Here is a 25,626-nt window from a genome sequence, read left to right on the forward strand (position 1 = left end):
CTGTGTTATTTAAAGTATGTGGCTTAATTTTCCAAATATTTGGAAAGTTTCTAGATTACTTAATATATTTTATTCCTACTTCAATTCTATTGCAGTTTGAGATCATATTCTGTATGATTTAAGTTCTTTCAAATTTACTGAGACTTATTTTATGACCCCGTGTATTGCCATCTTGGTGAATACTCCACATGCACTTGAAAAGAATTTGTATTTGATAGTTGTTGCTTGAAGTATTCCATAAATGTCAATCAGGTCAAGATATTGATAGCATTGTTGAAATCTTCTATATCCTACCCGATTTATGGTCTAATTGTTTCATCAAGCGTTGAGAAGAGTTGCTAAAATCTCCACCTGTGATTGTGGATTTATGTATTTCTCCCTTTATTCTATAAATATTTGTTTCATTATTTTGAGATTCTGTTATTAGGTGCACACAGTTAGGATTTTTATGTCCTCTTGATTATCTTATTTTCATTATTAAGAAATGGCCATCTTAATCTCTGGTGATATTCCCAGTCTTTGATATTAATATACCAAACCAGCTTTCTTCTGGTTACTATTTGCATGTTATCTCTTGTACCATTCTTTTACTTTCACCTTGTCTGTGTCTTTATTTTTAAGTGCACCTCTTGGATGCAGCATACTTTTTTGGTCTTGCTCTTTAGTCCCTTTCGTTCTTGATGTTGTTTATGGTATATTTTATTGTATTTTTATTCACATTTTAAATTTACATATGATAAAATTTGTTCTTTTTGTCATAGATGAATTTTGACTAACACTTACAGTTGTATATCTACCATCACAATCAAGATATAACAGTTCCATCACCCTAGAAAATTCTCCTGAGGTGCCCCATTGTGGTCAGCACTATCCCCCAAGCACAGCTCCTAGCAAACAGTGATGTTTTCTGTCCCTATAATTAGGCCATTTCCAGAATATCATATAAGTGGTATCATACAGAATGTAGCCTTTTGAATCTGGCTTCTTTTACTTAATGTAATGCAGTTGAGATTTATTCATGTTATATCTTATCAGCAGTTAATTCCTTTTATTATTGAATAGTATTCCAGTGTATGTACCACAGTTGGTTTATCCATTCTCCAGATGAGGGACATTTGGGCAGTTTGGAATTTTTAATGATTGTGAATAGAACCAGTGTAAACATTCACAGACAGTTGTTTATATGAACATAAGTTGTCATTTCACTTGAATGAATACCTAGGAGTTGAATATCAGGACTGTATGTTTAATTGTGTAAGAAATTGCCAAATTAAATTTTTTAAATGCCTGTACCATTTTGCCTTTTTGCCAACAGTGTATGAGAGTTTCAATTTCCCCTCATCCTTGCCAGCTTTTGATATTGTCATTTATATTGATTTATTTTTATTTTAGCTATTCTGAGAGCAGCAAAATGGCATGTCATTGTGGTATAACATTTCTCTACTGAATAATGATTTTAGGCTTCTTTTCTTGTGCCTATTTGCCCTCCATGTATTTTATTCAGTGAAATGTCTGTTCAAATGTTTTGCCAATTTTTAAAAATTGAGACATAATTGACATATGACATTATATAAGTTTCAGGTGTACAGCATAATGATTTGATATTTATACGTATTGTGAAATGATCACTACAGTAAGTCTTGCGATGAGAAAACTTTTAAGATCTATGCTCTTAGATAGTGTCAAATACACAATACAGTATCATTAACTATCACTATATATATATATATATATATATATATATATACACACACACACACACACACACACACACACACACAGTCACCATGCATTTAATCCCTATGACTTATTTATTTTATAACTGTGAGCTTGTAACTTCTGACCACATTCACCCATTTCACCCACCCCCAACCCCTGCCTCTGGGAACCACCAATCTGTTCTCTGTATCTGAGTTTGAGTTTTACTTGTTTGTTTTAGATTCCATATATAAGTGAAACCATACAATATTTGGCTTTTTCCGTCTGACTTATTTCCCTTAGCATAATGACCTCAAGGTTCATCCATGTGGTTTTAAATAGCAAGATTTCCTTCTTTTTATGGCTGAATAATATTCCATTTTATATGTACCACATTTTCTTTTCCATTCATTCATCAATGGGCATTTAGTATGCTTCCATGCCTTGGCTATTGTAAATAATACTGCAGTGATTATGGAGGTGCAGATATATTTTCAAGTTAGTGTTTCCATTTCTTTCAGATAAATACCCAGAAGTGGAACTGTTGGATCATATGGTAGCTCTATTTTTAATTTTTTTGAGGAACCTCCATACTGTTTGCTGTAATGGCTGCACCAGTTTACATTTCCCCCTTTTTGTGTACCTGTTGGCTATCTGTATGTCTTCTTTAAAAAGGTGTCTGTCAGATTCTCTGTCCATTTTCTAATCAAGTTGTGGGGGGTTTTTGCTGTGTTTTGTCCATTTTTTAAAATTGGGTTGTTTTCTTTTTGTTGAGTGTTTTGAGTATTGAAAAATTTTTGTATGTTCTAGATTCAAGTATTTTGTAGAAATATTTGATTTAAAAATATTTTCTTCTAGCTTGTAACTTGTCTTTTCATTCTCTTAACAGTGTCTTTCAGACTGTTTTCAGACAGAACAGAAATCACTTTTGTTGAAATCTCATTAACTGATTCCTTTGATGGATTGTGCTTTTGTTTTGTATCTAAGAAATCTTTGTCTAACCCAAGATCACAAAGATTTTCTCCTATACTTTCTTCTAAAAACTTTATACTCTTCAACTTTATATTTAGGTTTGTAATCCATTTTGAATTAATTTTTGTACATAGTGTGAGGTACATATTGGGATTTTTTGCATATGGATATCTACTTATTCCATTATCATTTGTTGAAAAAACTGTCCTTTCTCCACTGAATTACCTGTGTGCCTTTGTTGAAAATCAGATGACCTTATGTATGTGTGTCTATGTTTGCACTCCATGCTATACAGTTGATCTATGTGTCTATCTTTTCTCCAGTAACAAACTGTCTTGATTATTGTAGCATTCTGTTACGTCTTGAAACCAAGTAATGAGAATCCATAACCTTTCCTTTTTTCCACTTTTTCAAAATGCCTTTGTATATTCCAGTACATTTGCCTTTCCAAGTAAATTTTGGAATAAGCTTGCCAATTTCTGCAAAATACCCTGCTGGGATTTTGTTTGAAACTGTGTTGACTATAATCAGTTTGGGGAGTATTGACATCAAAACACTACTGAGTCTTCCAGTCTATAGCCAAGATCTATCTCCCCATTTATTTAGGTCTTTGATTTCTTTCATCAGTGTTTTATAGTTTTCAGCTTACGGATTTTTCAAATATTTTATTAGAGTTATACCTAAGTATTTCCTGTGCCTTTGGTACTACTTTAAATGATACTTTTTCATTTTGATTTCTGACTGTTCATTGCTAGTATATAGATTTTTCCATATTGATCTTGTATTCTCCCACCTTACTAAACTGACTTATTAATTCTACTTACTTTTTTTTTTCTGTAGCTTCTTTAGGACTTTCTGTGTAGACAAATTATGTCATATATGCACAGAGACAGTTTTATTTCTTCTTTTCCAATCTTTCTATTCTTGCCTATTGTACTGACTAGGACCTCCAGGGTGATATTGAATAGGAGAGTGTGAGTGGACAATCTTGTCATGTTCCTGATCATAGAGGGAAAGGATTTAGAACTTCATTATTAGGTCTAGTGTTAGCTATTATTGTTTTTTTTAATGCCCTTTATTAGATGAATAAAATTCCCTCTTATTCTTATAAAAGTTTGTCAAAAGTTTTTTTTTCATCCTTGTAGATAATCATATAGTTTTCCTACTTAAGTCTTTTGATATACTGTATTGCATTGGTTTTTGAATGTTGAACCAGTCTTTCATTACTGGAGTAAATCATACATGGTCAAGATATAATATTCTTTCCATATACTGCTGGATTCAAATTGCTAATATTATACTGAGAAATTTTTGCTCTATATGGTCTATTGATGTGTAATATCCTTTTCTTGTAATGTTGTTGTATGGTTTTGGTATCAGTATAATTGTGGCCTTATAAAAAGATTTGTGAAATGTTTTCTCCTCTTTTACATTCTAGGAGATTTTATGTAGAACCTATATTATTTCTTATTTAAATATGTAGTAGAACTCTTCCAGATTGAACACTTCTGGGCCTTGAGATTTCCTTGTGGGAATTTTTTTGGTTTTGTTTTTGTTTTAGCCACACTGCACAGCTTGTGGGATCTTAATTCCCTGACCGGGGATTGAATCCAGGCCCTCGGCAGTGAGACCGTGGAGTCCTAACCACTGGAATGCCAGGGAATTCCCTCTTTGTGGGAAATTTTTAACTTCAAATTTAATTTCTTTATTCAACAGAAGACTATTGAAGTTAATCTATTTCTTGTTGAATGAGCTTCGGTAGTTTGTGTCTTTCAAGGAATTTGGTTCATCTGCATTGTCAGATTTATAGTCATAGTGTTGTGTTTTTGTATTCCCTTAATATCCTTTTCATATCTGTAGGGTCTCTAGTGATGTTCCCTTTTCATTACTGGTAGTTTTACTTTTAGTTTGTGTCTTCTCTCTCTTTCACTTGGTAATAGAAAAAAGAGAATAGAGGTTTAATAGTTTTGTTGATCATGTTAAAGAACCAGTTTTTAGTTTTATTAATTTCTCTATTGTTTTTGTTTGTTTGTTTGTTTTCAAGTTTGCTGTTCTTTTCTTAGCTTTATCGCCTCCCTTGTCTTCCTTGCCTTGAATTTTTCTCTTCTTTTTCTAGTTTCTTATGGTTAAAACTTAGATTATTGATTTGAGAACTTTCTGCTTTTATAATATGAGCATTTAATACTAGAAATTTTCCTTGAAGCAGTTTTTTAACTGCATCTCACAAATTTTGATATGTGTTGTGTAATTTGTTTTTCATTAAACATTTTTGGAATATTTCAAAGTATTTTCTCATTTTCCATGAAGCTTCCTCTTTAACCTTAGGTTATTTAGAAATGTGTTGCTCAGTTTCAGAGTATTTGGGGGTCTTTCAGAAATCTTTTTTGGGTTTAATTTCATTATGGTTTGGGAACATTCTTTGTATAATTTCTATTCTTTTAAGTTTGCAAAGATTTGCTTTATGACTTATAACATGATTTAATTTGGTGAGTGTTTCCATTTTTTAAAAAACGTATATTTTGCTGTTGTTAATTGGAGTGTTCTATACATGTCAATTAGGTAAAATTGTTTCTATATCCTGAACAATTTTCTGTCCACTTTTTCTGCTAATTCTATTGATTACCAAAAGAGTACTGTTACGGTCTCCAACTATAATTGTGGATTTGTCTATTTTTCCTTTCAGGGTATATTAGTTTTTGCTTCATGCATAATAATTCTAAATGTGTATATACCTAACAACATTTGATATATATGTTATTATGCATTTTGGTGAATTAACTCCTTTATCACTCTGTGATATCCTTCTTTATATTAATATAGTCACTCCAGCTTTTTTTAATTAGTATTTTCATGGTGTATCTTTTAATATTTTTACTTTGAGCTTATCTGTGTGTTCATAATTAGAAGGTTTCTTGTTGACGAGATACAGCTGGGTCTCACTTTTTTATCCAGTGTGTCAATCTTTATCTTTTAATTGGTGTGTTTAGGCCATTAATTTTTAATTTAGCTCTTGATATATTTGACTTAAAAGCTACCATCCTTTTGGTTGTGTTCTGTTTGTTGTTCTTCTTCTTTGTTTCTTTTCTCCTCTTTTTCTCCTACCTTGTTTTCTATTGAGTGTTTTATGATTCCATTTTTTTCCTGCTACTGGTTTATTATTTATATGTTTTCAAGTAGATTTTTTTTAATGACAGTAGTAAGGTTTACAACATCTTTAATTTCTCATGGTTTATCTTCAAATAATACTATTTTCATATGTAGTGTACATACCTTATGATAATATACTCCCAATTCTCCTCTCTCATTTTAAGCCACCTGATATTTTTTCTATATTTTTTTGGCCCAGTCTCTCTTTACTCAACTCTGAGATTCCAAATTCTTGTTTGTTAGACTGCTTGATACTGTGTCATTGCTTATTGAAGTTCTGTTCATTTTTGTTTCAATCTTTTTTTCTCTCTTTCTGTTCTCTTATTTGGTGGTTGCTATTAACTTGGCTTCAAGTTTACTAATCTTTTCTTCCATTAAAAGCCCAATCAGCTTTCAATGTCTATTCAATGAATTTTATTTTATTTATTTTTTATTCAAGTATAATGAATTTACAATATTATATTAGTTTCAGGTGTACAACATAGTGATTCAATATTTTTATAGATTATCCTTCATTTAAAGTTGTTACAAAACATTGGCTATATTCTCTGTGCTGCACAATATATCCTTTTTGCTTACTTATTTTATATATAATAGTTTGTACTTCTTAGTCCCCCTACCCCCATGTTGCCCCTCCCCCTTTCTCTCCCCACAGTAACCACTAGTTTGTTCTTTCTATCTGTGAGTCTGGTTTTGTTTTGTTAAATTAATTCAATTCATTTGTTTTATTTTTTAGATTCCACATGTAAGTGATGACATAGAGTATTTGCCTTTGTCTGACTTATTTCACTAAGCATAATACCCTCCAGGTCCATCATCCATCCATGTTGCTGCAAATGGCAATATTTCATTCATATTTATGGCTGATTAATATTCTATTATATATGTGTATATGTATATATATAAAATATATGAACCACATCTTCTTTATCAACTAAAATTCATTGTATTTTAGATTTCAGGTACTTTATTCTTTCTGTTTTAGGATTTGCATTTTGTAATTTTATACAGTTTTCATATTTCTGCTGAAATTCTTTCATCCCTTTGACCAATATATCCATGGTTTTAGGTTCATTAACATATAAATATATTTTCTCATCTACATATTTACTAATTCTAACATCTGAGTCATATGTTGTTCTCTTTTTAGTGACTGATTTTTCTCCTGTATGTTTTGTCACATTTTATTATTTCTTCACATGTATAGTAGTTTTTTCACACTGAATATTTTGGATGGTACATTGTAGATGCCCTGGATTTTGTTATCTTCCTTTGGAGAATAAACTTGATTGTACATTGCATTTAAATTACCAGTGGATCACCATGCTTTTTGGGTGGCTTGGTTTTAGTTTTTCATTGGTTAGTCTCTTTCATCTTTGCTCCTAGCCCTGGAATGTAGTATTTATTCATTAAAACTTTTAACCTTTATCATGTATAGCATTTCTCTGCATCAGTTAGAATTATAGGTGTCACCCTAGGTTAATTTAACATTCAGAATTTGGGGATTTTAACAAAACACCTCTCTTTTTTTTTTTAATAAGAAAAATATGATTTTCAGGACTTCCCTGGTGGTGCAGTGGTTAAGACTTTGCGCTCCCAATGCAGGGGGCCTGAGTTCGGTTCCTGGTCAGGGAACTAGATCCCACATGCATGCCACAACAAAGAGTTTTCATACCACAATAAGGAGCCCTTGAGCCGCAACTAAGGAGCCCACCTACTGCAACTAAGGAGCCCATGTGCCACAACTAAGGAGCCCGCTTGCCACAACTAAGACCCAGTGCAACCAAATAAATAAGTAAATTTTTTTTTAAAGAAAAATATGATTCTCTTTAGGGTTGGCAGTGGAGGGAGCTGAACAAAAGAGAAGATGATAGTGACAACTAATCAAAGTCTGTTATATCAACCTAGAGTTTTGTGCAGAGGAAACAATGATGTGAAAGCCAAGTACTTTATGATGTTAGATTGGGGAGGTACCTTAGAAATCACTTTTGAGGTAGGAAAACTAAGGCTGAGAGAGAGAATGGGTTCATTCCCAAGGTGGTTTGCCTATTAATTTCACACTGGGAGCTTGATTCAACTCCACTGACTTTTGAACCAGTCAACTTTCCAGTATCCACTGCTATTCCCACCTCCTTCATTTTATTCCTCATATCTACTCCACATTGATATTGTCTATGTGGATATGGGAAAATAGTTTTCATTTTTGTTCTGGGACACTTTTTTTCTTCTGTGTTGGAGTATATCACCAATAGTCACAAAAATCTGTGTGAACACTAATCTTTAAAACCTACAACATTGCCTTAGATATAATGTTTCTGGAATGCATCTGTTTCTCTTGAAATTTCCCTATGGCTCTGGGTCTCTACCTCAGTACTTAACACTCTTCAAAACGAATAACTATGCTGTTTTGTGATAAGAAACTATTTAATAGTGGTGGGAATTATTAGCAACATTGGTTTAAGAAGTCAGATCTCAAAGTATACCAAACTACATGATTTGTCTGACTCTCTCCCTGGGAGATTGATTCAAAGCTACAAGATATATTATTCAGAAAGCATCAAAGTAACAAAGCATGGGTTCAGCCTTTATTTCAGTCAGTGAAAATATATTGAGTTTCAACTGTAGATCAGGAAGAGTTAAAGATGATATTATAGAGGAACTCAGAGAGGGCTCCTGATGGGGACTTACCACAAGGATATATAGTCAAATTGGTCACATGGAAGAGGGCAGCAAAACCACTAAGGAGGTACTTCCTTTTTCTTTCAATTAATGATCTTGGAGGAATTTCACATGATTTTAGTTTTTCTGTTAGCAACTGAGATTGTAAAGCAAATGCTGATCACTGAGATTTAGTTTTCTACATATGTATGTCTATAGTCTAAAAAATAGAAAGCTATTTTTCCATGGTTCTGGTTCCTATTAAATATAATTTCTACTCATTGTAGAAAACTGAACAGTAGAGAAATATATAAGAATAAAGTAAAAATCACATGCAATCTCACCACTCAGAACTGAGGCAGAGAAATTACATGCTTACACTCTAAAGCCAAGTAGTCTGGACCTGAATCCCAGCTCCATGTCTTATTAGCTCAATAACTTCAGGCAAGTTACCTAGTTTCTTCATCTATAAACTGTGGATAAGTAAAAGTATTTAAATTGTGCTATATTTCCTTCTAGGCTTTTTTTTTCTATGCAAAACTTATACTTAGTCTAATTGGTTTTTTGCTCTTAACAAAGTGTGGTAGACAAAATGCCTTTTTCATATAATGCAAGATGTCCAACCTTTTAGAAAGAAATTATTGATGGTAGAATGTGACTTTTCCAGTTAAAATTAGATGTTCAACTCCCCAGTGAATTCTTTTTAGTTTTGAGTCTGTTTAGACCTCCCGATGGTTCATTATGATGTTGTTCTATTTTGCTAAATGAACCCAACAATTCACTTGGAGATTGTAGAAGACATTGTAAAGCTAGAAAGTGGGAGATTATAACTGTGAATCCAAAGTAATGTCAATTTGAACCCTCCAATCGAGGGATAGGTTCTCTGGTGTCAGTTTATCACTGAAATTTGCCCCAAACACTTTTCCATCTGATATTTTGATTTTTATGGGGTAAGATGGAAGGAGTAAAGTCTGACAGCTTAAATCCAGAACTTGGCTCTGATACCTATTACCTGTGCTATCTTAAACCAAGATGGGACCAAATTACTTACATTCTCTAAATCTCAGGTGCTTTTTCTATAACTTGGGAATAATATGACCTTCCTCCTCGAGTTGTGAAATAAACCAGTTTTAGGTAAAAGACCTTCACACAATGACTGCTATGGTAAGGGCTCAGTAAGTGGTAGATGGTGATGACTTTAATGATGGTGATTAAAGTGTAATCACTAAAAGAAAGACTTAGAGTCAAATAGCTTTGGTTTTATAGAGTTTTTTTACTTTGATATTTGGTGGGTTTTAGGATTTGGAAAAGTTGTTTAACTTATCAAAGCATATATATTTTCATCCTTAAAATGAAGATGATAATTCTTTGAGTTGGTGTGAAGATTAAAGGGGGAAGTGCTTAGAAAAGTGCTTGGCCCTAGGTAAATACTCCATAAATGTTAGCTCTTATTCTCATTATTTATAAGAAAAGACACTAATAGTTCTAGTGAAAATATTTAACAAATTCCTTACTCTTCTTAAGGGATTAGAAGAAAATGGTTCATGTCATAATTAAGAGGATTTACTGAAGACTCTAGTACCAAAAAAATAAATGAATAAATAAAAGACTGAAAAGCTAAAGTAACAGCTAAGTTTTAAAAATATCTTTTGTTGTCAGCTCTTTTGAGATTTTCTTCTTCTGAGATGAGAAAAGAAAATTAGGTTCTTTTTGCATTTCATTCTATGGGGCCCTTTCCCCAATATTTCAAACACAAAATAGCTTTCCTTGCCACCTGCCTTGGGCTGATAATGCCAAAGAACTTCCTGCCCAAGTGGTTTTTAAGCTCTGTGTTGGCACCATAAATCTCAACAAATCCTTGGTGGGGCTGAGGATAAGTGAAAGTCATTATTATGGGTCTTTTGGACTCATTCTGTCTGCAGTATAATAAATACCACCGTGGGACACTGTGCCCTGCAGACAAAGCATCACTTGGGCTCTTTGTGTGCACTTCCCATCAGCAAGTCACAAGTGGAATGTCATAATGTGTCCATTGTATATACATTTTTGAATAAATAAGTATAACAAAGACAATATGCTCGTCTCATTTGATCTCAGCTCTTAACTGTGAAAACACAACACATTTCCCATTCTAGTGAAATGGAGCAGGAAAGGCCTGTACCAGTCTGGTTCCTGGCATGCTATCAGAGGAATACCTGGTGGGAGCCATGATGATGGTTTCTAGGGCTCAACTCCCTAATGCCGAAGTTTTCCAATTGTAATTTGATCACTTGTTTTCAGGGATGGGATTTTTGTCAAATGTCTTGTAGGCATCTATTGGACAGATCCCGCAGCACTGGCTCTTCTCCAACTCTGGATAGGGTCTCTTACACCGATAGATTTACTGGAAGAATGCCAACAGGATGTCAAGTGAGGCTTTCCTTGTAGCCCCAGACTGAGGACCTGAGCACCACAGGTTCTAAAGAGAACAGCCATTTAGCTGGCACTGATTTAGAATTGGAAACCCTCCCCCCGACCCCCACCTTCAAGTTTATTTGAGGGTTGACAACTGGCCCGCCTTTAATCTACCACAAGAAGACTGATGAGGGGCCTAACAAGGAAGAGATCAGGGTTCATGGAAAGAGGCGTTTTCCTCCAGGGGGTACTTTTTTCTGCTGGGATCCAGATGGGTGGTGGGGAATTCTCCAAGACTCTAATATATTTTGGGGGTATCTGAAAGAAGGGAGGTCCAGCACTGGCCAAATGTCTGCTGGGTGGTACGTGTGCTGATGTGTCCTATCCAAGCAAGGGAAAGAGATCTAGAGGGAGAAGGCTAGGCTTGGAGAAGGAGCAGCACTGAAGTGGCCTGTGGCTGGGCCAGCAAAGATGCCTGTTTCCCAGGGGGGCAGATAGACAATATGGAAGATTGCTGTCATCTTGCTGAAACTCAACAAGAGCGTTGCTCTCCGGGAGAGGTCCACACTAAGGGCAAGAGGCTGTGGGCAAGATGCTGATGACAAGAGCTGTGTGGGTGGTCACGCTGGGGCCACGTTGAGGGGCTCTCAGTTCTCAGGAGAATCCACGGTAACCTCTCAAAAAAGCCACATTTGGGTGCTGGATCCACACACAGGACACCAAAGGCCAAGCTGTTACAAGCTGTGGTGAGAGATTGCACCATGGCCTGGTGAGTAGGAAATGCTTTCCTCTTTGCTGCTCCATTTTCCCCACCCCAAATGACTGAAGAAGCTAGAAAATAGAAGCTAAAAAATTGAAGGAATGACAGTGTAGAGCTTCAAACTAGATATGAAATTAAAGTATTAAACTAGATTGGACTAATTTTATTAACCTCAAGTTTTCAGAAAGTTAGGGTATCTATACAAGATATCATTTAGAGATGAGAAAGCAGGAATTCAATACAGTAGGGTTGAAAATAGAGACTTAAAAAAATTGTTTTGGGAATTCCCTGGTGGTCCAGTGGTTAGGACTCTGCACTTTCCCTGCCGAGGGCCCGGGTTCCATCCCTGGTCAGGGAACTAGGATCCCACAAGCTGCTCCACAGGGCCAAAAAAAAAAAAAAAAAAAAATTGTTTCATGTTTCTATCTCTATTAAGCTGAGACAACTCAAGCTTGTTCATTTGCATTCCTAGGTTAATCCTCACTGCTGCATGCTGTATTTCAATGTCCTACTGAAGTCTATTTGCTGCATTTCGTTTAAGATCTTTGCATCAATATTCACAAAAAGAGATTATTCCGTAGCTCTTCTTTCCTCCCTCCCTTCCTCCCTCCCTCCCTCCCTCCCTCTTTCTCTTTCTCTCTCTCTCTCTCTCTCTCTCTCTCTCTCTCTCTCTTTCTCTCTTTCTCTCTTTCTCTCTTTCTTTTTTTCTTTCTTTCTTTTTGTATAATGTTGGTCAGGTTTTATATCAAGGTCCTTGATAAAAGAAATCTGAAGTATTTCCTTCATTCCCTGTGCTCTGAAGCAGCTTAAATGTTTTAGAACTACTTGTACCTTGACATGCTAACATGATTCACCTGTGAAATTTCCTGGGCCTGACACTTCTGGGGGTGAGCAGGGGAGGCCCTGCTGTTCATTCTTTCACCTTGTTTAAACTGAGCCATGAGTAGGTGCTAGTGTTCCCTTTTTACCTCCCCCATGCCACAGGGTACCACAACTATGGATTAGAACATGGCCTCAATATTTAATTTCCAGTTTAAATTTAAGCAGTCCATCACCAAATGTTTGCTCTCCACAACTTATGGGCCTGGGTCACTGTAGGGCATTTTGGGGCACATTGGGGGAAGACAGGCATCTCCCCACCTCCAAAGAGAATAGGGTCCTTTGGAGATCCACATACCCAGTCCATCTGGAGAGTAGTACAACCTAGAACACAATCTGCCAAATTCAAATTGGTTCCCTGTGATTTACTCATTGTCTTTTATATTATCTTTAGAAAAAATATGGACAATTTGTAAAGGTTGAAAATCTATAAAAAGTGAAAGACTAAAATATTTTAAGATTCTGTCCTGCCTGATTATTTTTTGAGCCATAGTTTTGTACCCAATTAATGAAAACAAGCCAACCAAGTTCTCCAAATGTTCACCCTGGGGTCCTCGGGGAATCTTAGCCATGGGTTCCCCCCACCACACACACTTGTCCAGGCAGCATTAGGGGAGCAGTGTGGCCGCCTTCCTCATCTGGGTAGCAAAGCCCCCTCAGCAGATAGTCCCTCTTGTCAAGGGAGGCTGTCTTCAGATTGCATCATCTTTTTTCCTCTAGTTCTTTCTCAGTCTGTTGTGAATAGGAAAGGGAGGACTGGGTTATTTCAGTTCCGGCAATGGACAGATCAAAATTGCTTCCCTCTTCCCTACTTTGTTTCCCTTGAGGACCTAATTTATTTCATGCATTTTAACCTATCCCTGCTTAGAAATGGCTGCTGTGATTCTCTGTTGAGGCATTTCCCTTCTGCCTTGTTTGGCCCCCAGGCCAACCCCACAGGCCATGGTCCCTCTACACAGCGATGTCAGTCTGGCTGCTGGGCCCAGCTGGATGGAGGTGTGTTTTATGAAGTTCAACCCTGCACCCTGGGCCATAAATACACATTGTGCACATAAATGTACAGCTAACATTGGCCAGACCCCTCCAAAAAAACATGTTAATAAGCAGACAGTAAGTCTTTAAAATATGGAAAAGCAGTTAATCTTTCCGCTGGCAAATCCTTGGTGGGGGGGTGTTTTCCTCCACTGTAGTAATAGCTGCCTGCAGAGATTTCCATCTCCTAGGACTGGGGGTAAAAGGGGGGGAGTTTGCTGTGGGGCTTCATGAGAACACTTGGGGAGCCTTCACCTTGGAGGGTAAATGTGTTAAAACGAATAATATCTTGCACTGGTTGTCATTAACCATTCATATCAAGTGATCACTAGATCTGCCCTCGAGGAGCTTGAGTACTAGTAACTCCAGTACAAGACAGAAAGTCGGCTGCCTAAGGTAGCAGCCCCATAATAGGCCTGGGCTCCAGAGGCTGGCAGCTCTGCCCCTGTTACTCTAGGAAATCAGTTAATCTCTTGTTTCCCAATCTCTGATATGGGCACAATTATGTCTTATTGTCTGTATGTTCTCCGAGTCCCAGTTTTCTCTTTTGTGAAATGAGAAAATCAATACTCTTTGCCCCTAGCATAACATTCCATTTTATAAATGTTTTAAGAATACACGTACACATTCGCCTTGTAAAGAACTCCAATGTTACAGATTAAGTTTCCCCGGACAATTATTCCCAGTATTCGCCTCTTGTCCACCACTGCCATCCTGTTCCCTCCTCTCCATCCCCTCCTCCCTTGCTCTCTCTCTCACTGATGATGTGGTAGGAGGACCAGACTTGAGGGTAGGGGTGGGGGCTCAGTAGACAGAAGGTGCCTGGAGCCAATACATACTTGCTTTATTGGAGAGATGGAAAGTCAAGTTTGCAAATTGCCTCTAATCTGTTGAGCAGCCATGACTTTTATCTGCATGTCTCAGGCAGAGCATGGGAGTTGCCATTGGGTTGACTTAAGGAGGATATAGGTGACAGCTGTCAATCTGGAGATGACATGATCTGTGCCTTGTAAATACTTAATTTCACTTGGTCCTTTCATTCCTTTTTGTCACTATGAAGACACTTCATATGTTCTGTCCTTTTTTGTGTTCTGCCCACATGTGCTCCACTTGTTCACTTATTCCTTCTATGTTAACATGAGTCATGGATCACTTACTGATACTATCTATTCCTAACATAACAGATAAGTCTTATCCATCCCATTTATTTTCCTTGTTCTCTGTAGCAGAATCAAATACTCTTAGATGAGTATTTCTAAATATTCTTAAATATTTATACTTTATGTATAGTTTTGCAACAGTTATTTTCCCACTTATTATGTTTTGGGTAATCTTTCATGATGGTAAATGGACACCTTTTACCCTTTTATCTGGTGCCAAGTAGACCATAGAACAGACACACTGTTGCTTATTTAATCATTCCTCTGTTGATGGACTTTCAGGTGGGTTTTGTTTTTTCCTCCTCTCAATGAACAATGTTACCAAGATCATCTTTATGTATGTCTTCTTGGGTTCTTGAACAATAGTTCCTCTTACTGAGAAGTAAAACTACTGGAAAAATAGGATCTAAATGATTTTTCACTGTAACAATAATGAATTGTTCTCTTAGGGGCTGTAAAATTCACTTTCCCACCAGCAGTGTAGAATAATATTCACTTCTTCAGACTCTCCATCATTTGATACTACCATAGACTTAAAATTTTGCCATTCTGCTGGTGAAAAATGCATTTCATTATTTTAATTTCATTTTAATTTATATTTACCTAATTTGTAGTGAGATTGAACCCCTTTTACATATCAGTTGTCTATCTGTGTTTCCTCTTCTGTAAATTATCTCATGGGTTTTGATACTGATTAGGGGCAAACATCTTCCCTTCTCTCTCTCTCTCTCTTTTTTTTTTATAAAACTCAACTTTATAATTGTCCAGACTGTTCTTTATATTTAATCTTATGAATGAATCTTAGGATCATCACCTCAAATTCCATCAAAATTCCTGTTGGGATTTTTATTGAGATTACTTTGAATTAAAAGGTTAATTGGGGCTTCCCTGGTGGCGCAGTGGTTGGGAGTCCGCCTGCCGACAGGGGACACGGGTTCGTGCCCCGGTCTGGGAGGATCCCACATGCCGCGGAGCAGCTGGGCCCGTGAGCCATGGCTGCTGAGCCTGCGCGTCCGGAGCCTGTGCTCCACAACGGGAGAGGCCACAGCAGTGAGAGGCCCACATACCGCAAAAAAAAAAAAAAAAAAAAAAAAAACGTTAATTGAAGGAGAAATGACACCTTTAATATATAACTGTTCCCTTCCACAACCACTGTGGATTTCTTAGGGTTTTTTTTTTCTTTTATGTTCAGTAAATTTTGATCATTTTCTTCATAAAGAAATGTCTTTTACTAGGTTTATCCTTGGGCATTTCATAGTAGTTATTGACAATATCAATGGTTCTTTATTTCATAAATATATTTTCATTGGTTATTGCCAGTGTCAGGGAAAGGCTGTGGTTTTATATGCTGATTATGTAACTGGGCAGCTTGCTTAGTTCTTTTCTTGGTTCTAACACTTGGTCAGTGGGCTCACACGGATTTTCTATGAACACAGTGATATCTGTTCTTTGGGTGACTTGGTAGTATTCACTTGGGGTTAGATTCTCAATGTGCATTTCAGGTTTTTTTCATGCAGTTGGTTTGCTGGTGTTTTTTATAGCTTGGCCAAATGTTGATAATTTATACTTTATCCCCCAAAGTGTGTTTGCTCTAAGTTTTCAAATTGTTTGTAATGATATACGTAATACTCACTTAAAATGTTTAAAATGCCTCTGTATCTTTTGGGTTTTAATGTAACTTTGTGACTTCTTTTTCTTGATCAGGAGTGCCAGAAGTGGACTTATGTCCTTGTTCTTTTAAGCCAGAGTTTGATTCTTTTAGTTATCTTCACGTTTTCATCTGCATCTTATTCTTCTCCTTTTATCTTTATAAGTTCATTCTGTCATTGATTCAGTGAATGTTTACTGAGCATCTGCTCTGTCCCAGGCATAACTCTGGCTGCTGGGGATAAAAGATAACCAGGGGCAGACACATGTGGCCTTCCTCCCATGGAAACCACAGTTTTTTGTGAGGGACAGACAGTGAGCAGGGAAGGAGGAAGTGGAGGCAAAGGAGATTGAGAAGAAAGACAGTGAGGTCGTTGGTGTCCTTGACAAGAACCGATCCAAGGGTGTGGTAAGGACTACAGCCTTATTGGAGTAGATTTGTGAAAGGAGAGAAGTGAGGAAGTAGAGAGAGAGAGAGGAGAGAGAGAGGGATTGTGTATAATTATTTTTAGGCGTTATACTATAAATGAGGACAGGGAAACAGGGTGGTAGGTGAAGGTAAAGTTAAGGGAGAGTTTTGTGTAAGCTGAAGAAAATGGCTAGTAGACAAGAGAAACTATTTGTGCAATGATCACCTCTCTCCTCTTCCATCAGTCATATCCTTGCAGAAGGCTGGGCTTTGGGGAGGGGCATCAATTCTCAGCCCAGTGTACCACAGGGGAGAATAAGTATAGGGCACAGGTGCAGGTTTATGTTCTTATTTTTCCAGTTTCTTGATTCAAAAACACAGTTCATTTATTTGCAAAATTTTTTCCCAGTAGAAATATTTAAGCAGTCCAGACTCAAATCTGCACAGATTTGAGTCCGGGCTGCTCTCAAATTCTCAAGGATTAATTGGATGTGTTTTTAACCTTTAATTTCTGCTGCTTATATCTTTTTGCTATTAATTTCTAATTTTACCCGAATGTAAAAGAAGAACATGTAATTGATGCTTTCTGCTCTTTGGAATGTGCTGCAGTTCCCTGCGTTTGAAAATAACTTATATTCTGTTATTGCTTAGATCTGAAGAGTTTTTGCTCTATATTTTAAACAAGTCACGCATTCATCATACCATTTTGGTATTTCTATCAGTTTGTATACTATGGTCATAAAAATTCATGTCATATCTTCTTCTACTAGATACACTCTAGAGAACAGAACAAATTTTTTGAGAGAAAGATGAATGAGGATAACTTACAGAGAAATTGACCATTTTTTAATGCTATAGTCTAGTTCATCTGACTAAACTGAATTTGGTAAAATATCATGAAAAATTTATGTGACAGGGATTCTGGGCCTGGGGCTAAATATTTAGCTAATCTGTTGGCTCTAGAAGAATACGGGATTTGTTGTCTCATTTGTTCCTCCAAAGAGTCACTGGTATTTCTGGTTCAAGGAGTATTTTTATGGTGACATTACTTTGTCATTTCATTGTATTGGGTAAGGTGAGAAAGAGGTGTCATTAGGCTTACTTATGTTGGACTAGCTGTACAGATAAACCCAGAATGTCAGAAGTGCCATATGGCCTTAGTACCAGCTTAACTTGGTCTCTGAGAAGGATGGATCTCCTTAAACAACTAGCATTAATTTCATCCAAAAAATACCTCTATTATGGGCAGACACTGTGCAAAGTGGTTCAGGGAAAGGTCTAGGAAGTTCACTTCATCTTTTATCATTAATATGACATAACTTCAGTCTATCCTTGTCGGAGGGAGAAGGTTGCATCTGATCAGTTGCATCTGATGTCCTCAAAGAACATCAGATGCAACTTGGGGTGATGTTTAGGCCCTGGGAGAAGAAAATGAGTCTTGGAAAAGCTTAACCTCTTAGACCTTGGAAACTGAGGTGATTTAGCCAACTCTGACTCTCCTGTTTCATACACATAAAAATCCAGTCTTTCCAAGGTGAGTTTTATGAGCTATATATGGACATAGACGTAGGTTATAGGCTACTGTCTTCTTAGTGAAACTTCATATTTGTAAGTGAAGAGCCTTGGGGAAGGAGGCAACTTGACTAGTAAAGCAGTCTCTGAAACCTGTTTTCCAAAATATTACTAGTTCCCCCACCCCAGGGAAAGTTTTCCTCATGGCTATTAAGTTGAGGGATGGTAAATGACCACTCACTGTCTCTCTGCCTCTTGTTCCAACAGGTCCTTTGTCATCCAGCAAATCCCAAGCAGCAATCTGTTCATGGTGGTGGTGGACAGTAGCTGCCTCTGTGAGTCTGTGGCCCCCATCACCATGGCACCCATTGAAATCAGGTATATCCTTTTGTGTATAGGTCCAGCCACTACTGATGAAGCTGGTAAGGGGGATCGACAGTAAGGAAACCTAGGGGAGAAATCTTAGAGAGGAGGAGATGATATCCTTTCCACGATTAGAGAGAGAGAAGTTGTTAAGGGAGTTTAGTGCCAAGTTTTGAGCTCTGAAATTCAGAGTAAGGAAAAGGAGCATCTTGGAAATATGCCTTAACAACAGTCAACATAACGAATCCCTTAAGTGTGAACGTTTAAAGGCTCAGAAGATCAGAAGGCGTCCGGAATCTTGTCATGGCTTCCATCCTGAGGTAATCTGAGAACACTTCCTACTCTTTTCCCATCAGATTCGCCATGAGAATCTCACAGTAGTCAAAGAACTATAGCTCAAAATTTACTCTTGAGAAAGCAGTCCCTTTCAGACAAACCAAAGAAGAATATACAGGAAGGCTAATGGTACTCTACTTTCAGCCTCTCAATGCCTTCTTACTTAGTCTGTGCTTAATAGTCTTATCTTATTACATCCATGTATATTTTTTAAAAGCCTCTTTACTATCTTCCCTATTACAAATGTGCTATAATTTTACCACTTTCCACTAATACACATAAAGTGGCTTTTACCATCTTGTTTTACTCCTTTCAAATTGTAATTAAAATTATTTTCCTGCTTACTTTTAGACAACCTTTTATTTATAAGATATTCATGTAAAGCAAAAGTGGCAATACTAATGTCAGATCAAGACTCACATGGCCTTCCCTGGTGGTGCAGTGGTTGAGAGTCCGCCTGCCGATGCAGGGGACACGGGTTCGTGCCCCGGTCTGGGAAGATCCCACATGCCGTGGAGTGGCTGGGCCCATGAGCCATGGCCGCTGAGCCTGCGTGTCCGGAGCCTGTGCTCCGCAACGGGAGAGGCCACAACAGTGAGAGGCCCGCGTACCACAAAAAAAAAAAAAAAGAGTCACAATATATAAATGTGGAATGATAAGCCTTTAAACTCCCCTAAACACACGACGTCACAACTCTAAAGGCACTACATTTACACCAAAAGCGACGATCAGAGAAAAATTAAACCTAGTACTAAGAAAGGTAAACTTATCACTGATGTAGGTGAATTATGTCCTTCAATGTTGTAGGCAAAAAAAATTAAATATGGCAAGAAAAGTTACAATTTAAAAATTAGGGCCTCCCTGGTGGCGCAGTGGTTGAGAGTCCGCCTGCCGATGCAGGGGATACGGGTTCGTGCCCCGGTCTGGGAGGATCCCATATGCCGCGGAGCGGCTGGGCCCGTGAGCCATGGCCTCTGGGCCTGCGCATCCGGAGCCTGTGCTCCGCAACGGGAGAGGCCACAACAGTGAGAGGCCCGCATACCGCAAAAAGAAAAAAAAAAAAAATTAAGTCCAAGGGGCTTCCCTGGTGGCGCAGCGGTTGAGAGTCCGCCTGCCAATGCAGGGGACATGGGTTTGTGCCCCGGTCTCAGAGGATCCCGCGTGCCGCGGAGCGGCTAGGCCCGTGGGCCATGGCTGCTGAGCCTGCGCGTCTGGAGCCTGTGCTCTGCAATGGGAGAGGCCACAACAGTGAGAGGCCCGCATACCGCAAAAAAAAAAAAAAAAAAAAAAAATTAAGTCCATCCCCCACCTTGAAAAATAGAAAACTTGCCTAGACCAATTACTCTAGGGAGACTGGGAAGATATTCATTTTTTAAAATGCCACCAGAGCCAGCTGAGTGTTAATCTTACCTGTAAATAGCAAATAATTTTAATGTTATTTAAACTATCCAAGTCCTAGAAAATATTTTAAAGTCAGTATAGTACTAAAAAGAATTTGGAATTTATTGAGAATGTTTCCTTCTATATTCGAGGGAGAGTTCAATAACAACATAAGTTGAAAAGGCCTTTGATAAAATTGAGTGATCACCTCTAATAAAAGCTCTATGTAAAATAGAAATATGAACAATAGTCCAAAAGCAATAATACCACTTCAACTAAAACCAGAACTGCATACATAGCACTAAAGTCACTAGAGTAAAAATCTTCTCCAGTTAATAAGATAATTTGCTTTGGTAACTAGATACATGATAAACACTAAAAACAAAATCAGTATTTTTTTTCTTTAAGTTTCTAGACCCACTGAGATGAGGTCAGTGGAACAGAATAGTAATTCTTTTTTTTTTTTTTTTTTTTTGCTGTACGCGGGCCTCTCACTGCTGTGGCCTCTCCCGTTGTGGAGCACAGGCTCCGGACACACAGGCTCCGTGGCCATGGCTCACGGGCCCAGCCGCTCCGCGGCATGTGGGATCTTCCGGGATCGGGGCACGAACCCGTGTCCCCTGCATCGGCAGGCGGACTCTCAACCACTGCGCCACCAGGGAAGCCCCTTTTTTTTTTTTTTTTTTGTGGTACGTGGACCTCTCACTGTTGTGGCCTCTCCCGTTGCAGAGCACAGGCTCAGCGGCCATGGCTCACGGGCCCAGCCGCTCCGCGGCATGTGGGATCTTCCCAGGCCGGGGCATGAACCCGTGTCCCCTGCATCGGCAGGCGGACTCTCAACCACTGTGCCACCAGGGAAGCCCCAGAATAGTAATTCTTATGTATGACAAAGGTTCAATTCAAAGGGGAGGGTATAGAATGGACTTGCATGGTAAATGATGGTCTCATAAGAAATTCTAGGGATTGGTCTCATGCTATTGGATTGGAAGAATTAAAGTTGTTAAAATGGCCATATCACCCAAAGCAATCTACAGATTTCATGTGATCCCTATCAAATTACCCATGACATTTTTCACAGAACTAGAACAAATAATCCTAAAACTTATATGGAAACATAAAAGACCCAGAATCACCAAAGCCATTCTGAGACAAAAGGACAAAGCAGGAGGCATAACCCTCTCAGGCTTCAGACAATACTACAAAGCTACAGTAATCAAAACAGCATGGTAGGGCCTCCCTGGTGGCGCAAGTGGTTGAGAGTCCGCCTGCCGATGCAGGGGATACGGGTTCGTGCCCCGGTCTGGGAGGATCCCATATGCCGCGGAGCGGCTGGGCCCGTGAGCCATGGCCACTGAGCCTGCGCGTCCGGAGCCTGCGCGTCCGGAGCCTGCGCGTCCGGAGCCTGTGCTCCGCAACGGGGGAGGCCACGACAGTGAGAGGCCCGCATACCGCAAAAAAAAAAAAAAAAAAAAAAAAACAGCATGGTACTGACACAGAAACAGACATATGGATCAGTGGAACAGAATAGAGATCCAAGAAATAAACCCACACACCTGTGGTCAGTTAATCTTCAAGAAAGGAGACAAGAATATACAATGGGGAAAAGACAGTCTCTTCAGCAAATGGTGTTGGGAAAGCTGGACAGTCACATGCAAATCAATGAAGTTAGAACACACCCTCACACCATACACAAAAATAAATTCAAAATGCCTTAGAGACTTAAATACAAGACATGACACCATAAAACTCCTAGAAGAGAACATAAGTAAGACATTCTCTGACATAAATTGTACTAGTGTTTTCTTAGGTCAGTCTCCCAAGGCAATAGAAATAAAAGCAAGATAAACAAATACTGTATGCTAATACATATATATGGAATCTAAAAAAAAAAAGAAAAAAGGTTCCGAAGAACCTAGGGGCAGGACAGGAATAAAGATGCAGACATAGAGAATGGACTTGAGGACACGGGGAGGGGGAAGGGTAAGCTGGGAAGAAGTGAGAGAGTGGCATGGACATATATACACTACCAAATGTAAACTAGATAACTAGTGGGAAGCAGCTGCGTGGCACAGGGAGATCAGCTTGGTGCTTTGTGACCACCTAGAGGGTTGGGATAAGGAAGGTGGGAGGGAAACACAAGAGGGAGGGGATATGGGGATACATGTATACATAGAGCTGATTCACTTTGTTATACAGCAGAAACTAAAATACGCTTGTAAAGCAATTATACTCCAATAAAGATGTTTGAAAAAAAAATGGGACCTAATCAGACTTATAAGCTTTTATACAGCAAAGGAAACCATAAACAAAGCAAACGGGCATCCTACAGGTTGGGAGAAGATATTTGCAAATGATGCAACTGAAAGGGCTTAATTTCCAAAATATACAAACAACTCATACAACTCAATAACAAGAATCAAACAGCACAATTGAAAAATGGGCAGAAAACCTAAATAGACATTTCTCCAAAGAAGAAGTACAGATGGGCCAATAGGCACATGAAAAGATGCTCATCGTCACTAATTATTAGAGAAATGCAAATCAAAACTACAATGAGGTACCACCTCACACCAGTCAGAATGGCCACCATCAAAAAGTCTACGAATAACAAATGCTGGAGGGGGTGTGGAGAAAAGGGAACCCTCCTACATTGTTGGTGGGAATGTAAATTGGTGCAGCCACATGGAAAACAGTACGGAGGTTCCTGATAAAAGTAAAAGTAGAGTTGCCATATGATCCAGCAATCTCACTCCTGGGCATATATCCAGGTAAAGCTATAATTCAAAAAGATACATGCAACCCTATGTTCATAGCAGCACTATTTACAATAGCCAAGACATAGAACTAACCTAAATGTCCATCAGCAGATGAATGGATAAAGACAATGTGGTGTTTATATATAATGGAATATTACTCAGCCATAAAAAAGAATGAAATAATGCCATTTGCTGCAACATGGATGAACCCAGAGATTATCATACTAAGCAAAGTAAATCAGACAGAGAAAGACAAATACCATATGATATCATTTATATGTGGAATCTATCAAGTATAAGTGGAGTCTAAAATACGACACAAATGAACATATCTATGAAACGGAAACAGACTCACAGATATAGAGAACAGACTTGTGGTTGCTAAGGGTGTGGGGGAAGGATTGGGAGTTTGGGATTAACAGATGCAAACAATTATGGTCTAGAATGGATAAATAACAAGGTCCTACTGTATAGCACAGGGAGCTATATTCAATATACTGAGATGAACCATAAAGGAAAAGAAAATGAAAAAATATATATATTATATATAATATATATGTATCTGAATCATTTTGCTGTACAACAGAAATTTACACAACATTGTAAATCAATTATACTTCAATAAAATTTTTAAAATAAATAAATAAAAAAGAAATTCTAGGGATTGGAGAGACCTTCTTATCCAAGATCAGAGTTATAGAAGAAAAACAGATCTATTTAACTATATAAAAATTATAACTTTTTGATAGAAAAACATAACTAAGTCAGTATCCAATTTATAGAACTTGAAAAAATGTTTATAAATCAAAGCATAAAGAGCTCTTTAAATTGATAAGTCAAACAACTGCATATAAAAATAAACCGAGGACATGAAAGATACAATTTACTGGGTGATCAGAAAATACAGGTACCAATGAAATATCTAGCAATAGCCATCAAAAGCAAAAATACCCTTTAGCTCTGCACTGTCACTCCTGGGCATCTTTACCTAAGGCCAGGGCAGGAGCAAGTATCATTGTTTGGTAAGGACCTATATTCAGCACTCTTTGTAGCAGTAGAGAACAGATGAGAAGATGAATAACCATCAATAAGAAAAAAAAAGAACTGAATAAAATAGACCTAGAATAATGGAGATAGAGAAATTTCCATCAATTAGTGGATAAAAATCACGGTACAGAAAGGAATAAATAATATGATTTGAGTTTTGTAAAACAGAGCCTCCCTTCCCCCAAATTAAAAGGAAGACACACACAAAACCTTCCATAGCCAAGTATCTGAAATGATCAGCCCCCTGAGATGTGATCTTTTACTAAGAAGGTCAGTATTTTGCTTTTATAAAATAATCACAAGAGACTTCTCTACCAACAGCCCTTTGCCTCTTGAATGTTCTGCATAATAGTATACAAAGAGTCATTTTGAATACGTTGTGCATTGACAAGTGAAATCAGAGATTCTCATTACTAACATGATGAAATGTAGACAAGTCCATTTCCTGGCATTATCTAGGCTCCAAATGATTTTGTTCATACACTGGAGAGCAGGGAGGGATCTGGGGACTCCACATACCTTGGGAAGTTTAAGGCATCTTGGGATCCACCTCGGCTCTAACCAACCCTGCCTTTCCCTGTAGGAGAATGCGAGGGAGTGTGGGGGTGCGCCGAATCTCCAGGCCAAGATGGTCCTTATCCTGCTCCCTCTGCTTTTGATGCTCTTCTCAAGGTGACACTGATGGAGATGTTCTCTTGGCATGCTAAAGTATGGATAAACTGTGAGCCAAAATATGGTGCGACATAGGAGACATGAAATGTAGTCCAACCATCAGCATCTCATGATATTAAACTGTGCGTGATATAAACTCTTAGAGATATGTTGACAAAAAAGTTATCTTTTTACTTTGCCAGTCATGCAAATGTGAGTTTGCTACATTATTATCATCCTTCATCAGAAACGGGACTGCAAGTGGGCAGTGTCCCTTCTGCTTGAAACCCATTGAAACCAATTTAAAACTGTGTACTTTTTAAATAAAGTATATTAAAATCATAATCTCCTGGTTTGGGTTTTATTATCATTTTACTGCTGAGAATACAGAATGGAAAGTACATGAAAAAGTCACCCATTCCAGACGGCAAGAAAGGATGGTTGTTGGCAGAGACTTTACTCTAAAGCAGATTCTAGACAAGTATTTAACAACTGTTTAGATGCTCCACTCTCAGTTATAAAAATATTTACAGAAGTAAATCAAAATATCATCTACATCAGAAGAATTTATTACACAGAGCTCTGAATTTTGTTGAACAAAACTTCAGTAGAAATCATAATTTGGATGAGAACACAAGCTTCCATAATATTAAAGTGTTGAACTATTTGGGAACAGAAATAGTCATAAATCCTAGGAATTCGTTCTGAGGAGACTTGAAGGAGGAAAAGAACAATGACTACAAATGACTCTTAACCTTATTGCTTGAGAATATGGCTTCTGGCTTTCCCCATAAACAAGAGATGAAATTTGGTCTTATATATAAC

The 25,626-nt window shown here is 37.8% G+C and overlaps 1 protein-coding gene across 1 annotated transcript in view; it reads left to right on the forward strand.

Annotated features, from left to right (window-relative positions):
• CACNA2D3 (calcium voltage-gated channel auxiliary subunit alpha2delta 3) overlaps positions 1 to 24,826 on the forward strand; it is a 794,881-nt gene extending 770,055 nt beyond the window's left edge. The window contains exons 36-38 of the mRNA XM_060109938.1: positions 18,536 to 18,648; positions 18,869 to 18,951; positions 24,734 to 24,826. Of these exons, the coding sequence (XP_059965921.1) occupies positions 18,536 to 18,648; positions 18,869 to 18,951; positions 24,734 to 24,826 (289 nt within the window). The remainder of the gene's footprint in view (positions 1 to 18,535; positions 18,649 to 18,868; positions 18,952 to 24,733) is intronic.
• Positions 24,827 to 25,626: the final 800 nt, after the last annotated feature.

Source organism: Mesoplodon densirostris, chromosome 10, assembly GCF_025265405.1.
Source record: "Mesoplodon densirostris isolate mMesDen1 chromosome 10, mMesDen1 primary haplotype, whole genome shotgun sequence".
NCBI classification, from domain to species: Eukaryota; Metazoa; Chordata; class Mammalia; order Artiodactyla; family Ziphiidae; genus Mesoplodon; species Mesoplodon densirostris.